Raw genomic sequence first — 16,365 nt, forward strand, 5'->3', positions numbered from 1 at the left:
TTCTTTCTTCAACACGGAGCTAAGAACATAAAGCCGGTGTCACAGCTGGGAACTGAACTATGATGGCCCTGTTGTGCCCACCACAATGATCAAACTGGGCTGCATTCCCTCCATGAATGTTCCTCGGGTCTGAGAGAAAAATGATGATACTCAAGAGTATGAGAGAACAGATTCTGTCCAATCGCATTTCAAACCCAACATATTATTTCCAATTGTAATTACTTTCATAGGAGGATATTTGTGATAAGGCGCTGCTCCTGTTGCTAATTCAATGGCAGTTATTCCAAAACTCCACATGTCAGCCTTGAAGTCATAGCCTCTCACCTAAGAAAGAAATGAGGAAAAAAATACAATTACACAGTAGGCATGTTTTACATCACTAAGTCCATATTATGTCAAAAACCCATAGCTTTTCATGCACAACTCTGAGTTTGCTGAGAGACAGCAATCAGGTGTTAAATCTCAGTTACATGATGCATTCTATTGAAATGATTGGTCTGGGGCGGTGCCTGTGGCTCAGTGAGTAGGGCACCGGCCCCATATACAAAGGGTGGTGGGTTCAAACCCAGCCCCACCCAAACTGCAACAAAAAAATAGCAGGGCGTTGTGGTGGGCGCCTATAGTCCCAGCTACTCGGGAGGCTGAGGGAAGAGAATGACCTAAGCCCAAGAGCTGGAGGTTGCTGTGAGCTGTGATGGCACAGCACTCTACCAAGGATGACAAAATGAGATTCTGTCTTAAAAAAAAAAAGAAAGAAAAAAAGTGATTGGTCTGGCCCAAACACCGTGGCTCACACCTGTAATCCTAAGCCGATGGACTGCCTGAGCTCATGAGTTCAAGACCAGTCTGAGCCAGAGACAGACAGAGCAAGACCTCATCTCTAAAAAAACAGCCGGGTGTTGTGGTGGGTGCCTATAGTCCCAACTACTTGGGAGGCTGAGGAAGAGAATCGCTTAAGCCCAAGAGTTTGAGGTTGCTGTGAGCTGTGACACCACAGCACTTTACCAAGGGCAACAAAGTGAAACTCTGTCTCAAAAATAAAGTAAAATAAAATAAAATGATTAGTCTGAATGAAATGTTAGTGCATTAATGATATGTAGCACTGTGCTATAGCCATCAAAATATCACTTTTTTTTTTTTTTTACCTGTTCCATGACTTCAGGGGCCATCCAACATGGGGTACCAACGAATGTTTTTCTCACTTTGTTTCGGGTAACATCACCCCCCGTTGCTAAGAATGCACTTACCCCAAAATCTGAAAGGGAAAAAAAAGTCACCCTTATTTTACATAAGACATTATTGTTTATCAGTTCCGACTTTCTGAATGTATTTCTTCCTGGCGAGCTTTAGCTCTTGGTGCTCTCTCAGGTGTGTCAGGACAGATCTGCCAGCCTGCCATCCCCTACAGCTTAGAGCATACCATCACAGGAACAGGCCAGCATGTCTGCCAGCCTAAAGCTCAGGATACCAAATTATATTTTCTACTAAAAAGGTACCAAAAGTCAAGAAATCATAAAGAATTATAACATCAATCAAAATATAAACATATTCCCAAAGCCCCAAATATAAAAATTCTGGGCTTTTAGCTAAGATTCATTTTGGAAAGTCATTAATAAAAATACCACTGGAGGCAGTAAAACTCTGTGTCCTGTGGTTCCTTTTTATGCTTTTCTTTTATTACAATTATTTTCTAGCTTCTTTTATTCTAAGTCATCAATGTTTGGGGAGGTTTCTTTTTTTTTTTTTCTTAATAAAGGACAAATAACATCCATTTTCTACACTCTCATGTCCTTGCTTAAATAGTGCTAATACCTTAAACAAAATTACAACAGCAAATCCACAAGCCAGGTATATAAAGCCCATATGCCTATATTTGTCCATCTACAGCCATCAATACCAAGGGAAAATGCAGCTAGCAAAGACTGGTTTGTTTGTTTGTTTGTTTGTTTGGGGGGGTGCCCAATATTTGCTTTCTGGGTAATTTTCATAAATACAGATGTCGCCATTTATAGAATTACATAATATTTTTCTTAACACCCATTATATACTAGAAGCTCCTTTTATGAGATGATGAATTAATTATTATACCAAAACTATTCCAGATTTCGGATTTTTTCTGATTTGGGAATATTTGTATTATATACTTAACTAGTTAAACATCCCTAATTTGAAAATTAGAAATCCATAATTTTCCAATGAGCATTTCCTTTAAATATCGTATTTAGCACTCAAAAAGATTCAGATTTTGGAGCATTAAATATTTCAAATTTTCAGATTAGGGATACTCAGCCTATATATGCATACAGTCACATGTGCAAAAAGTATATGAACAATAGAGAAAGGAACACCTAGTGATTATTAACACAAATACTCCTGCATAAAAGTTCAAGTACCAATTATTCAGGACTACTGTATCTAGTGGTAATAGCCAAGTTGAGAACTGCTGGATAGTAAGCTGATAGATGTAACAGCAATAGAAAAGGGTAATCAACACCTCCAAATGCCACAGCACACAATGCAATCTGAGCCCCTGCAAATTGCTCTCATATAATTCTCCCTTGCTGGTCTCCACTGACAGGATGACAGGATGACAAGATGACAGGACATGAATTACCAAAGAACAACCTCAAGTACAAACCAAGGTCAAAATGCATTACTGTTTGCATTAGGCCTGTAATATTAAGCTATACAATAGTGTGACTTAATAACATTGTAACTAGTTCCCTGAATGGAAATACAGTCATTCTTTCATTTTACTCACATTTAAATTTACTCATATTCCCAACAGGATTTCAAAAACAAGTAAAAGGAATGAAAACTGATAAATGGAGTCTGATCTAACTGCTACTCTCAAGTTAATATCGTACAAATGTGTATTTTGAAAAATTGCTATTTAATGTAATGTGCTTACATGTATCCAACTCTAAAACATAAAACTGAAGTCTTGCAAAAAGAAACCTTCGTAATCAATCAGTTGCCCGTGGTTGGGAGAAGATTCGATTCATTCTCTTACAAAAGACTTAGGTGAATTGAATCATTTGTAAGGATTTACTTTACTACAGGGAAATAATATATGGTTTTCAAAATTATTAACTTCAACTTAATGTATATTTCTGAAAAGAAGTTCAACATTCCTATTTTTATTAAAATGCTTTTGTCACATGATAATATTAAAAATATATCATCTGTAAATGAAAATACAGGTAAAAGCTGTTTGAAGGAAAAACAGATGGCTTTATAGGCACTTGAAGCAACCCTGCACCCTAAAGTCTCTTCCTAAAAGACATCATCTAGATAAAAATCCATACTTAACGTTGAATATTTTTTAAATTCCTTAAAAATACTATCTGCTTACATTAGACATTTTTAAAAAGCTAGAAAAACAGCTCAGAAAGATATACAGCAGCGACTCATTACTGACAATACCTCTCCAATATATCTTTCACGATTCACATATTTATTCATAGCCTCCACTTTGAACACTCCCTTTAAAGTCATAACCAGATGGTTAAATGTCTTTAAATCTCAGAACAAGAATTTCAGGAGCAAAAACCACCAATCCTAACATCTACAGACTCTTCTGACTATACAATGAATACACAGTTTGCTCCTGCGTATGGCTAATGTAAATGCAGAAAGATTCACGTGTACTGAGAAACAGAGTATTTTGGCCAAAGTACACAGTGTGCGTATGTAAACAGGAAAATTGGTATATTCTCTCAATCAGCTTACATGTGACAGTTAAAAAAATAAAATAAAACCAGAACATTAAGTGTGAAAAGCTGTCCTTGTTTTCTAAGGGTTCATCTATGCAGCCAAAGGAAAGGAAGCCAGACTCTCTGGGCACGAAACCACGAACGTACCACAAACGTTTCTCTGGCAACATGGAATCAAAGGCTACGCGCGCACCAAGAGGCCAGTCTATCGGCCTGCCTCTAGGAATGACTGGGGGATCTGGGTAAAAGCTCCTTTAAGGAAAACAACCAGGAAGAATACTGTCATCCTAGTAACTAAAAGGCTCTACCACCTCTGGAACCCCTCTGCTTCTTTCCTTCCCCACAGTCACTGCCCTAGTTTTAGCCTCTGTTAACGTCTTTCCAGGATTCCAGCAGCAGCCTCCTATGTCCCTACCACCCTCCTTTCCCTAGACCCAGACTCCAGCAATCAGCAACCTTTCTATGCCACAGACCCAAGTCCTCCCTGAAAGTCTTTCAAGGTCCCCTGTGAACTCTACCCCTTTGTCTCCCCCCAAAACTATCACAACCCCCAGATTCAGAAGGGGGGCCCCAGCCCTGCTAACCTACTCACTTTTTATTCCCCAATTCCATCACCTCCTTAGCCTCGCCAGTGATGCCTCTGCACCTGATGCTTTGTTGTCCAGGTACACTGCCCCTCCTCTATGACGAGGACCATCAACACAGGGCGTTCTGCATGCGCCATATTAATGCCAGAAGCATGTCTGGTTGCCTGGCTCTTGGTGAGTGGTCTTATGTGCATCCATCACCTCTGCCTAATTTGTCATGTACGATTTATGTCAATTTGGTCACTGTCTGACTTTGATATGTGAATGCTACTAAACCTTGAGGAGGCTTTGCAGAATTTTGAGGTACAGTTATCTGATGTGGAGAGTGGCAGATCTACCGTGAAACATCACAGTGCTAACAGGCAAGAGCTGAGTCTCAGAGTGGGTAGGTCCAAGACTAGATGATTCCCCAGTGTCTGACTCCAGCAAGGGATTTAAACATTCTGGGCTTCTGTTTCCTCAGCAGGCTTCTTATTTAAGCCTATTTTTTTTTTTTTTTTTTTTTGCAGTGTTTGGCCGGGGCTGGGTTTGAACCCGCCACCTCTGGCATATGGGGCTGGAGCTCTACCCCTGTGAGCCACAGGCGCCGCCCTTATTTAAGCCTATTTTTATCTTACTTTTATATTAATAAGTCTCTCCTATTTCTTTTCAATTTGTATAAATATTCCTTACAACAACTATTAGACAAATCAACAAGGTACTGTACTCTACTATTTAATAAACAAGGCAAGTGGGCTGAAGGGATAAGCATTAACATTTCACAATGGAAGATATAAAATATGAGAAAGTTTTGTTTCTGGACCTTCAGAGTATTTCCATCTAGGTAGGATAAGCCATGAAACAATGGACAACAGAATAATGTATAAAATCCAATGCTGTGCTGCCTGCACGGAAGCAGAGTAGCTACAACCATAATGGCAATGAAAGGCTGTATCCAAAGTGGGCCTTGGGCTCACCCTTGAAGATGAGGTGAAGAGTTGGACAGCAAAACCTCCCAGGAAACAAATTCCAGACAAAGAATCGGCCTGAGCAAAGAAAGCACAGCGCTGATCCAAGTAGGAAAACAGTCTGACAGCTGTGAGGGTCAAAAACCCACAGAACTACAGGGGCCAGACAGGAATCTGAAGCGGGGAAGAGGGTCCCGAAGGCCGAAGGCCAGCCGCGTGCAATCCCAGTAACTAAGGACACCTGACACGGAGTGTTTGCGCTGGGTCCCGTCTGGGGCCTGGAGCTCATTCTCAGCAGTCTCCCACCAACGTCAGAAATACACTTCTGCTGCTCAGTCAGAGAAGACAGGTAAAGGAATGTGCACCGGGGGTTACTGATCTCCCAATTTTCCCAGAGAAGCCAAACATCAGGATCTTTGTGCAAAAGCTCCCCTTCTTATTGTTGTTGGCAACAAATTCCCAAAAGAAAAAAAGAAAGAAACAAACTAACTAAAACCCAGGAAAAGCAGTTCCTCTTGCCTAATTTAATCTACAAAACTAGTCTGCCAACTGTGTGGTTCCGATAGCTTAAATTTACCTAAAATACTTCACCATATGCCATGTGGTATTATGCCTGTGATACCACAACCCAAATGGTCAGCCGGCACTCTAACCAGGAATGGCCAGCACCAGGGAGTTCTGACAGCTCTGTACTCAGGACACCGCAGCAGCTGCTCCAGGCATTTCCATCACCAGGACCCAAACATAGATAAGTATAAGCCAGGTGGATGCCCTGAAGGAGTTATTGTTAAAGAAAACAGTGGCCTGTTGAGGGGCAGGGTGCATGTTAGAAGTGGGCCTTCACTAGTGAAAATAGATGTTTTCAGCACACAGAGGGGAGCTAAAATATTCTACATACACTCCCCAACCCTTGCATAAATAGAATAAAAGAATTCAATCAGACCCACAGGTAGCCTACTCCCTGACCAGTTCGATGTCTAGTCAGATTCCTAAGGGCAAGTAAAGGAGTAAAAGCAAAGTGCATGTCTGACTCTGACGAATGTTGCACTCTCCTGAAGGAAGGAGAGCAGGGATTGCCCCGAGCTCACAGAACAAACTGGGAGAGGGTTCTGTTTAGGGGTCTGCTTGCTAATGAGTGCCAAACTGTGGTCTGAAGCTTGCCTTCCTTAAAACCGGGAGGGAGATAGTGGGCGAGAAGCCAATCTTCACCTGCCTCAAACTCCCACCACGGCTACTTTAACCTTTGACAAGGAACCTGAGTTGAACAGGGACAAAATTGGCCCTTCTTCTCTCTAGAGAAGAAGAAAACTAGGGAAAAGTAAACAAGCAGGGGTGTTCAGGAAAAGGAGAAAGGCTGGAAGCAAGGAAACCCACAGCTACAGCCCAGGATTAAAATCAATGGAGCCTATATGTGAATAGACATTCTGGAAATAGAGAGGATCAGACAAATTCTTAAGAAAATATGATGATTTAGTGGATACTGGAATTAAAATAGAAGAAGGAACAAACAAGATTAAAACATGTGCCAAGGAACACACAGCAAGTTATTGAGGTTCTGAATAAAATCCATAGTCTTTCATGAACTATGAAAAAGCCACTTAGCCCTCAGCTCCTTTTCTGGAAGGTGCAGTGTGTTTTCTTTATAAAAAAGGAAGTGCAAAATGGAATAATGGGGTTAATATTCCACAACTCCTAAGCTCTTCCCTGAGTAAAGATCAAGTTATGATTACCCAACACAGAAAAACTGGTTTAAGGTTCTCTGGTTAATCCTAAATGTCATATTTATATCATTAGAAACAATCCTTTTATAATTTGGTTTGATTCCCAGTTGGCAATTTCCTTTTTCCTCATGAGACACTCTCAAGACTTAACTGGCAAAACTGAAATATACTTCTGAACACCAGAAGCACATTCAGAGCTGCCAGTAGCCGCCTTTCCCGAGTCCCACAGGTTTCCTTAAAATGTGACACCGCCAACGTTAAATGAATAAAAGTTCACTGAGACTTAAGCTATGCCAGCTGTATAATAATGAGTACGAAATGAAAGTAAATATTTTCTTAATTCCGTCATAAACAGACTATAGCAAGTTTTTTAAACCACGTATTTCATTCTTTTCATATTATTTTTATGAGAGAATGTGTGTCAGTGGTAGGGCACCCACTAATGTTCAGCGTACACAACAGTGTGCACAGCGTGGGTTGGACACCACGGGCTTACAGACTTTTGATTTAGACACAATCAGGAAAATGTGTCCATTATTTAGAATGACACGACCTGGGCAAAGTGAATAGAAGAAACATGATAATAAGCCCAGTGTACCACCCCCAGAACTAAATAAAGGGGCCATCTTTTGCTGGTAATTCCAGATGCCCTTTCTTCCAATTTACTTGGTCATAAAGAAAGAAAACACAGCCCAGGCGAAATCACAGCGTTAGCAGCTACGGACTCAGAGGCGTGCCTCTTCCAGCTGCAATCCAGCCTTCCTATTCCACCCAGATTAATCTTCCTAAAGTGCAGTTCTCGCCTCAAGATCTTTCTCCCTCAGGGTATGTGAGAATAACAGGGAAGCCCATCCAAAGGAAGGAACAGGCTTCCAGAAGGGTTTCTCCTGGTTGCCAGGCTTCCATCATGATCACATACTGCAGCAAAGTGGGCTTAGCTTTTTTTACTGACCATTTCTCAGTTTTATTTCTTTAATATATAATTAAACCCAGGCTTTGCCTACCAGTTTTTCTGTTTATTTTTTGTTTTTAAATTAAATAGAGGCAACTTTTCACTTTCCAAGAGCCTTGTCACCTTCAGAATGTCATCAGACCTCCAGGCACTGACAGCCAACTCTAAGCCAAACAGGGGAAGGGTGGCCTCCCTCCCTCCCACCTGCTGCAAACCCAGCAGCCCCAGGCAGGAGAAAGCTTGGTGCTGCACTGACTTGGAAGTGGCAGGGGGATGCCTCAAGTCCCCCAGGTGGACGTCACACCTCTGGTATGACACTGCTCCGTGCTCAGCATAACCCAGAGCAAGAAGCGGAGCCTGGGAGCCCGCAAGCCAAGTCAGGATGGGGCAAGACCTGGGACAAGCCGCCAACACTCACTGGCTAACTTGCTTCTTAGAACAATGCCACTTGGCACCCAGGAATAGTTTTCTATCATTATGGTGGTACTCCAGAGCACTCACAAATGGGAACTTGTCAAGAGTGTGGTGTTGTATATGTGGCCCCTCTCCAGAGACATGTTCTGGGGTCCTGACTATTTCTAGTCCACAGTGTGTACAAAAGAGCCCCACCTCTGCTCATTGCACAGGCCTGCATGTTAAGTCCCAGTTACACTCCCTGTTCACGTCCATAACTTGTTTGAGCAGTAGCTGCCCAAGCTTTAAAATAGGCAGCTTAGAGTCTAGTGGGTTCTCAGTACTATCACTCCTTCACCACTGTTAGCTGACCACACAACATCCATGCTCCGTTCTTCTCTACCAGAATCTTGATTGTGTTTGCCAGGCCTTGGGGGGTAATCTTATTGATCTAAGCCCATCATGGTACACGGGTCCTCTTCACCTGGAGTGGTCTGAGGGCCTGCCTAGGAGATCCAAGAGGAATGAATACAACTGCAGGCTCCTTTGGAGAAATATTTTTCCTGAGTAAACGATCCACCCTACAAGACCCCTCTGCTTCCCACCCCGCTTCCCGTCTGGGAAATGTCAGGTGAAGATCCGATGGTGAGAGGGAAGGCAGCCCATGAGGACAGCTGCTGCTGGACACACTGAGAGTGAGAAAGGAAAGTAGGAAAAGAGTCCATGACCCTCGCGATGCCCCTGGGCCTCTGTACCAACCCTGAAACCAAAAGCCCCAGACTTCTTGTTCTGTGAGATAATTAAATGTCTCTGTTGCTTAATCTCCTGTCAGACAAGCACTCTGTTATTTATACCCAAAGGCTTCTTAACTCTTGCAAAACCCCTGTCATCCCCCAGGCCAGCCATGTTTATTTATTCATTCTGCTTACTGTAAAGGGTTAACCATTGCATCAGAGGCCAAAGTCACTGCAATCCCCAAAAGGATTTGCTAAAAATCAGCAAAAAAAAAAAAAAAAAAAAAAACAGTTTAGCACATAGTGCAGTTTTGGATTTTAAAACCGCTCCGGTAATTAGTGCTAGGGGCACAAATCAAAACAAATAAAGGCACAGGCATCTCAAGAGGGGAAAAAACAACACACTGTAAGAAGACTCTAATTCACTTTTTCCCAGTAGTGCCTGCTTGGGGCCACACTTACATGAGCCTCCATCAAACTTCTAGGAAAACAGGAAAGAGAAGTAACTTCGACACTCTAGTCTACATCCTTACTACTCAATGTGAGGTCCACGACCAGAAGCGTCAGCACCCCAAGAGCATCTAAATGCAGAATCCCCAGTCCCACTCCAGACCTCCTGAATCAGCATCTGCACTATAGCCAGATCACCACTGCTCTAGATTCCATCCTCCCAGCAGGTGCACAGCATGGTTCAGCAGGACAACCCACTACACAGCTTCCCTTTTACCTCTCTGATGAAGAGAACCACAGCAGTGGACAAAGAGTGGCAGGAAGTAAATATTGATGTGTGCATATTCATGTGTTTTATGACACTGTCCAAGGGTGAGACTAGATAGGTACATCACATTCCACACACATCTATCTGATCCAGCGATTCTCAACTGGGCCTTATGTGTCTCTAGCAAGACAAACAAATTCATACCCAAGGCACACTTCTATGGGAACACTCAGATTTTTCTAAGATGTGTTTTTAAGTACATGAAAATAATTTATAGTCACAATACTTTTTACCAGTTTATCGGTAACAGCTGCTCACTGGAGATGCCGTGGTACAGGGAAGGAGGCCAAGGGTAAAGATCGTTCTCAGCACCGATTTTTATAGCACTACTCCCTTCTCTCCCACTCATGAAAATCTCTCATGAATTGTGTAAGGATGACATCACCGTAATATTGGAGCAATAACCCTGGATATGCCCATCTTTTAAGCAAGTCAATAAAAATGTTGGTACTTATTGACCACTGGTAATCAGTTATTCACACATCACTGCAGATTAGGATACACCACCTCTTCTGCTCAGGATACAGCCTGGTACCCTAAGAGGAATCAGACAGAACCAGAGAGAGTTGTCTTTTACCCACAGACTTCTCCTCATCTCCTTTCCCCCAGTCAGGCTCCTGTTGGTAATGCTACTTATTCCTCTTTACAGGCAAATGGTATTTGATGCCCAGTTTGGCTCTACAGGCTATGGTATCCATCTAAAGCCTGGTGTCCAAAGCAGTCATGATCAGAAGGCATGATCCTGCTGTATGTCCCAAGTCTCGTCTTTACAGAATCATTTATCAGTTGCCCTGAACGAATCCCTATTCTCCATCTATTAAGGAGGGAAAGGCAGTCCTGACCTTCTTTGAAATATCGGTGAATGACAATTTCATAGCCCTTTCTGACAGCAGCAGAAGAAAAGAAATCAGAAGACATCATCTTTTAAGTCACCGAAGGCAAAGCTATACTTTTAAAAAGAAAACACAAAGAAGCCAGCCTTCCCTTGGCTGGGGTCTTATACGGGTGGACTCTCGGCACTGCCATCAACAAGTTTCCTTCCAATATGCTAGATTATACTTTTAAGGAGAATTATCTTAACACTTGTTTGTACTTTATGTAAGGAATTGAATCAGTTCATAACGACACAGACAAATTGTAAGAAAAATTCAATAAGAGGATTCTTGGTAAAAAATATAAAGGCCGCCCGAGCTATGATCCCCTCCCTAATTCCTCAGCCATTCTCACAATCAAGACAACACAGGCTTACTAGAGACAAAAAGGGTAAATGGTGATCAATGTCCACTCACATCTGGCTCACAGTTAAGGTGACTGACAATCAGCCACAGCAGTGGACAGCAGCAGTTAAAACCAAAGAACAGATGCTCTGCCCATCTGTCACAGCCACGGAGCCCTGCCCCAAAGCAGGCGAATTTACTGCAAGCAGTAGGGCCCTGGGTCACGCTTTAGGAAGCAGCAGCAGCAGGAACAGGTGCTAAGAGGCTGGAGCAGGAGTCCCTGCCAGCTGGGCCACATGTTCCCAGCAAGAGCCAGCTTTCTCAAGGCCAGTGGTGCACATGACCACAAGCTCACCCACGGAAATTTTCTACTAAATAGGATATCACACTGGACAAAGGAGAACCACAGGTAATTCCCAAGTCGCAAACCCATACTTCCTGGCCCTTCAATGTGGGGTGGAAGGGTTAATTTTAAAGATGCCCTGGTGAAAGTAGCCACGAGACAGGTACTTGGCTTATTCTCCCCTCCAAGCTCAAGATCACCCTCTAATTTGAATACTTTAAAACAGGCCTGAGAAGGTCTTTAGTGACTGCAGCTATTGAGGGCCATTTAAACATTCTGATGCAAGACAGGTCCTTGGAAAATATCTTGTCAATTTTCTTTATTGTACCACTGATGGAGCTGAACCCAGAGGCGACTGTCAAAAGGCATAGATTTAAGACGCACATTAGGGGTTGGGGGCAGCCTAATGGCAAGGACTGGAAGTGATGTCTGGGGAGATATGAGAGGGATTTGCTTTTGTGACCTTCAGAATGACCTTAAACAAGTACTCAATTGCTCAGCAGTCTTCAGACCCTTCATCTGAAAGACCTTCTCTGCTAAATCAACAAGGCCATAGTAAGGAGAGCCCTCGGTAAGTAAGTCACACAGGTATTATCGTTCCCCTGGCCAAAGGCATGCTTCTGAAGTCAGTGCAGGCTCCTGCCTAGCCACATCTGCAGACGCAGGCACAAGCGACTTAGATCAAATATTAATAAGTTTAAATTTCCAATGCAATATTCATATTCCTGCAGGTGATCTTTTTCATTCAAATCTCCACTCAACTAGCTCTATTATCAGAAGCATCCATTAAACCACAATAGCCCATCTGTACACTTTAAAAAGATGGCCCCTATGGACTATGATTAAAATAATACAACTGCCAGTTGCTACATGTATTTAAAGAAACAATTCACATCATTTCCACAAAGTTTTCAGAAGGATTAGTCAAATCTTCAAAGAATCTATAGATTTTAAACTCTATAATAAAGAAAACATTTCATATTTAAACTCTTAACATTGAAGAATCGGTAAACTATGAGAGTCATACATGAAACTCTGCTGCTCAGCATTCTTTTAAGCTAAGCTTACCAATACGTAAGTCAAACGTTTGGTACTTCATCCAACTTCGAAAGACCTTTCTAAGTCCCATTTCGAGCTCTAAGCCCTGGGACTACAGAGCAGAAACCCCTGGCCCTGAAGAGCTACATTTTAAGATGAGGCAGAAGTCAGGAAAGGAAGTAAATACGGATAATAAACAAAAAGATAAAACACATTATATAGCAGCAGCTCTCAGACATTAGCATGTATTAGGGTCACCACTGGGCTTCTTAACACACAGATTGCTGGGCCCTGTCTCCGGAGTTTGTGACCCAGCACGTCCGCCATGAGAAAGCCCAAGAATTTACATTTTTGCCACAACTATGCCCATGCTGCTGGTCTAGAAGCACACCTGGAGAGCCACTCATGTAGAGTAAACCCACACGGACAAAAAAGAAAAGTAAAGCAACTGGAGGCCACGAAAGTCTCACTGATGTGACATTTGAGCCACAATGTGGAAGAGGTAAGGAAAAGAGCATTCCAGACAGGGGCAACAGCCAAAGCCAAGTTCCTAAGACAGGAGCATGTCAGGCAGAGAGGCCAGTTTGGAGTAGAGTCAGGCAAAGGAACAAGTAGGAGATGAAGTCGCTGAGATTAGGAGGGGCCAGATCTCATAAGGCCTTGTGGGCCACCATGAGTAAGGATTTTGACTTTCACTCTGAGATGGGAAGGGACTGGAGGGCTCTGAAGAAAGGCATAATACAAATCGTGTCATTGCTTTTTAACAGCATTCCTCTCAATGCTGTGCACAGAACACACCTCAGAGAGGCAAGCACAAAAAGAGAACCTCTTAGGATGCGACCATAATAATCTAGACAAGAACAGATGGTGCCTTGGGCCAGGATGACTGACTACAGGGAGCGGCTGAGACACGGCTGACAATAGGATTCCTGACATGTTGGACAAGGTGCAGGGTGTGACATAGAGACAAGGGCCAAGGAACACCAAAATTTCTAGCCTGTTCAATGGAAAGATGGTTCTGTCATTGAAAAAGGTGGGAAAGACTGCGAGAAGAACAGTATACTAGGGAGTCGGGGGGTGGGGGAGTCACAGAGTTTTTCTCTATTGAAGTTAGACAATTTTTAGAGTTGAAAGGAAATTTGAGCACCTAAGAACATCATTTTACAGGTGATACAAACTATGGCCAGCAAAGACTTGGCTTTGGGCCTGGAGATGATGAGTTAATCTTTGGCTACTGTGTCCCCAACTGTACTCTATATAATCAAGTGTTACATTATAGTCCAAGGAATATAAATACAGATTGACATTATTTAAATTACCTAAAAAAAAAATCTATAATCAATTATGATATGTGCAGTAACTTATGATATGTTATTGACTAAAAACCACTCCTATTGGTGGTTTATACATAGGTAAGATTTAGCCCTAGGATAACCTATTAAACTAATCCTATTAGTGCTAACTTAAATACTCCAGGTACACTCCTTTCCCTCTATACTTACAAATTTTTGACTAAAGTTTTATAGTTAACTGTGTAATGTCTGTTTCTCTTGAATTGTAAATTCCACGACAGTGGACATGACATCTCTGTTGCTTACAACTGTGTCAGCGCAAAGGATTGTGCTTAGAACATAGTAAATGCTCAATAAATAGTAGTCAACTAACCACTTCAGATGCACTGAACCCAAACACCTAATATCACCTCTTCCCCAGGAAAGGAGCAGTCCATGACAAATGAAGGCTCTGGGAAACAGAAAAGTAAATGAAAAAACAATGAACAAGTTAAACTGCTCCGCTTTAAACATAAAAACTCTTGTTTTACCTCAGTAGTTTTTAGGTAACATATGAAATTTAATTTAACAATGAAAAGAGAGGGAAGGAGGGAGACTGAGTCCCATTTGGCCCGTTCCCCCATAGACACGCTTCTTCGCAGCTCAGCCCGGTCTCCATGCAGCTAAATGTGCACAGCTGAGGAAAAATTCCAGCAGGGAATCGGAGCAGAGCGATTCTCCTCCACTGGGTTCGCCCAGCAAGACCTCCTTAAGTTTCTGTAACAACTGCTAGCAGCTGTTAAAGGATGGGAAGCTGCTTAAAATCTCCCCTAAGTATTTCTCACTGATGCTGTACAGATGGAATGGAACACTAAGTTTCTAAAATTGATTGCATTCTTGGTTCATACTAGAGGTTTCACCAAATGTTACCATTTGTCCAGATACCAAACTCAGGGAGCCATATTAATTTCCTTATTTACCCAAGCCAAAAAGAATTTTGTCATAATTTATTAAACCACAATTCACATAATCATAAATTGTTCCTGAAACTCAAAAAGGAAAAAAAAAAACCAAAACATTGGGTTCACTCTAAAGCACTTTGTACCCCCCAAAGATTTCAATTTGCATGTGTACTCTGTGTCCTGGGTGTACCCAATGCCTTAATTCATATCCTCTGCTTCACTCTTCCTTAGCTGTATCAACCATTTAATTGCTGGCTGAGTTTGTCCAAAATCAGAGGTGAAAAATGCTCATTTAAAAACTCTATTTTCAGCCTTTGAAATATCCAGTAGTACACATATTTAATATTTAAAATATTTTCACTTCCCTCTGCTAAGCTGATGTATTCTTGCTTGAACATTCAACTACACCTGACATCTGCACCCTCTGCGACTGACAGGCCACGTGTATTCACAGCCTGCAGACGAGACGGTGTCTAACATGCCTGCAGTGGGACTGCACGGACACACCTGCCCCGGGTCAGGCCCAGTCCATGGATGCTGAGGTGAACAAGACAAAGATTCTACCTCTGGGAAGGATTCAGCCTGGAGGTAAGAGGGGAAGGCACAGACCCAATTTCGACTAGGCTAACTAGGGGATGGACAGGGAACTCGCAAGCCACCAAGGAGAGGGACTGGAGGAAAGGATCAGAAAAGGTTTCTCAGGGAAAGAACGCCCTGTATGGAGTCTTAAGAGAGAAGTTATCCAGGTAAAAATAAGGGAAATTGTGAATGAGAATGAGAAATGATGGTCAGGTGTGTATTGTAGATTGCTCACTTTGGTGTTTTGGGGAAAAGAAAAAAGGAAGACCAAAGCAGGCCCTTAAAGGAAGAAAAGAGAGGAACACTGGGCAGATGGAGCATCTAGAGCCTCACTTCCATGGGACCGCGCGACACCCTTTCATTATTACTAAAAGGCACCACCTCCACTTCAACACAAAAGCAGTAAGAGCTAAGTAATCCTAAAATGGAATGTGTTTTACCTTAGCTTTTTTAATGTCTCATTACACAGACATGCAAAGTGAAGTAACTTGGTTACGTGTTTAGAAGGAACAATGCCAGGATTTGAACCTGGCTGTCTGGTGGGGTCAGAACCCATGCCCTGGCAAGGTGCTCGGAAATATGACGGTTTCACCATTCCCTGACTCAGATTTTGCCTTGGGCGCTTTCACAGCTTTCCCATACTCACCAAAGGCTGACTCCAGTGCCGCCTGGGTGCCTGCATCACCTGGCTAAAAGCAGCTTCCCTACAACACAAGAAATAACTCTTCAACCCTCCCCATCAAAGTGCACTTTTTCAGGGCCAAAGAGCACAGACAACACAAAAGGACTTAGCAGCTATGGATGTAAAAACCACCTTCCTCTGGTCCCTTGAAGAATAATGTCTAAGGGTTAGATACAAGTTAAGTCACCCTGCATATTTTCCTGGCAGTTTTAGTCATGGGGTTTTTGGTGTTCAATATACAGATTGAAGCTAAAAATGCAATTCAAGGCTGATAAGGATATGACCTTCCTCCAAGAAAACGTAAATGACAAAGTCATAGCAATGCACCTTAGACGTGAAAAACCTAGGGTGTAAGTTTGATTCAAATGAGCTCAGATACATTAAGATGGTGTGAACATTTGGGGTGGCGCCTGTGGCTCAAAGGAGTAGGGCACCAGCCCCATAT

At 42.5% G+C, this 16,365-nt stretch overlaps 1 protein-coding gene across 3 annotated transcripts in view; it reads right to left on the minus strand.

Annotated features, from left to right (window-relative positions):
- STK39 (serine/threonine kinase 39) overlaps positions 1-16,365 on the minus strand; it is a 298,177-nt gene that overhangs the window by 189,736 nt on the left and 92,076 nt on the right. For all 3 annotated transcript variants that reach the window (XM_053597698.1, XM_053597700.1, XM_053597699.1), the window contains exons 6-7: positions 1,146-1,255; positions 223-324 (exon numbers count right to left, since the gene is read on the minus strand). In XM_053597698.1, coding sequence (XP_053453673.1) covers positions 223-324; positions 1,146-1,255 — 212 coding nt within the window. The remainder of the gene's footprint in view (positions 1-222; positions 325-1,145; positions 1,256-16,365) is intronic.

This window comes from Nycticebus coucang, chromosome 7, assembly GCF_027406575.1.
Source record: "Nycticebus coucang isolate mNycCou1 chromosome 7, mNycCou1.pri, whole genome shotgun sequence".
In the NCBI taxonomy this organism is placed as follows: domain Eukaryota; kingdom Metazoa; phylum Chordata; class Mammalia; order Primates; family Lorisidae; genus Nycticebus; species Nycticebus coucang.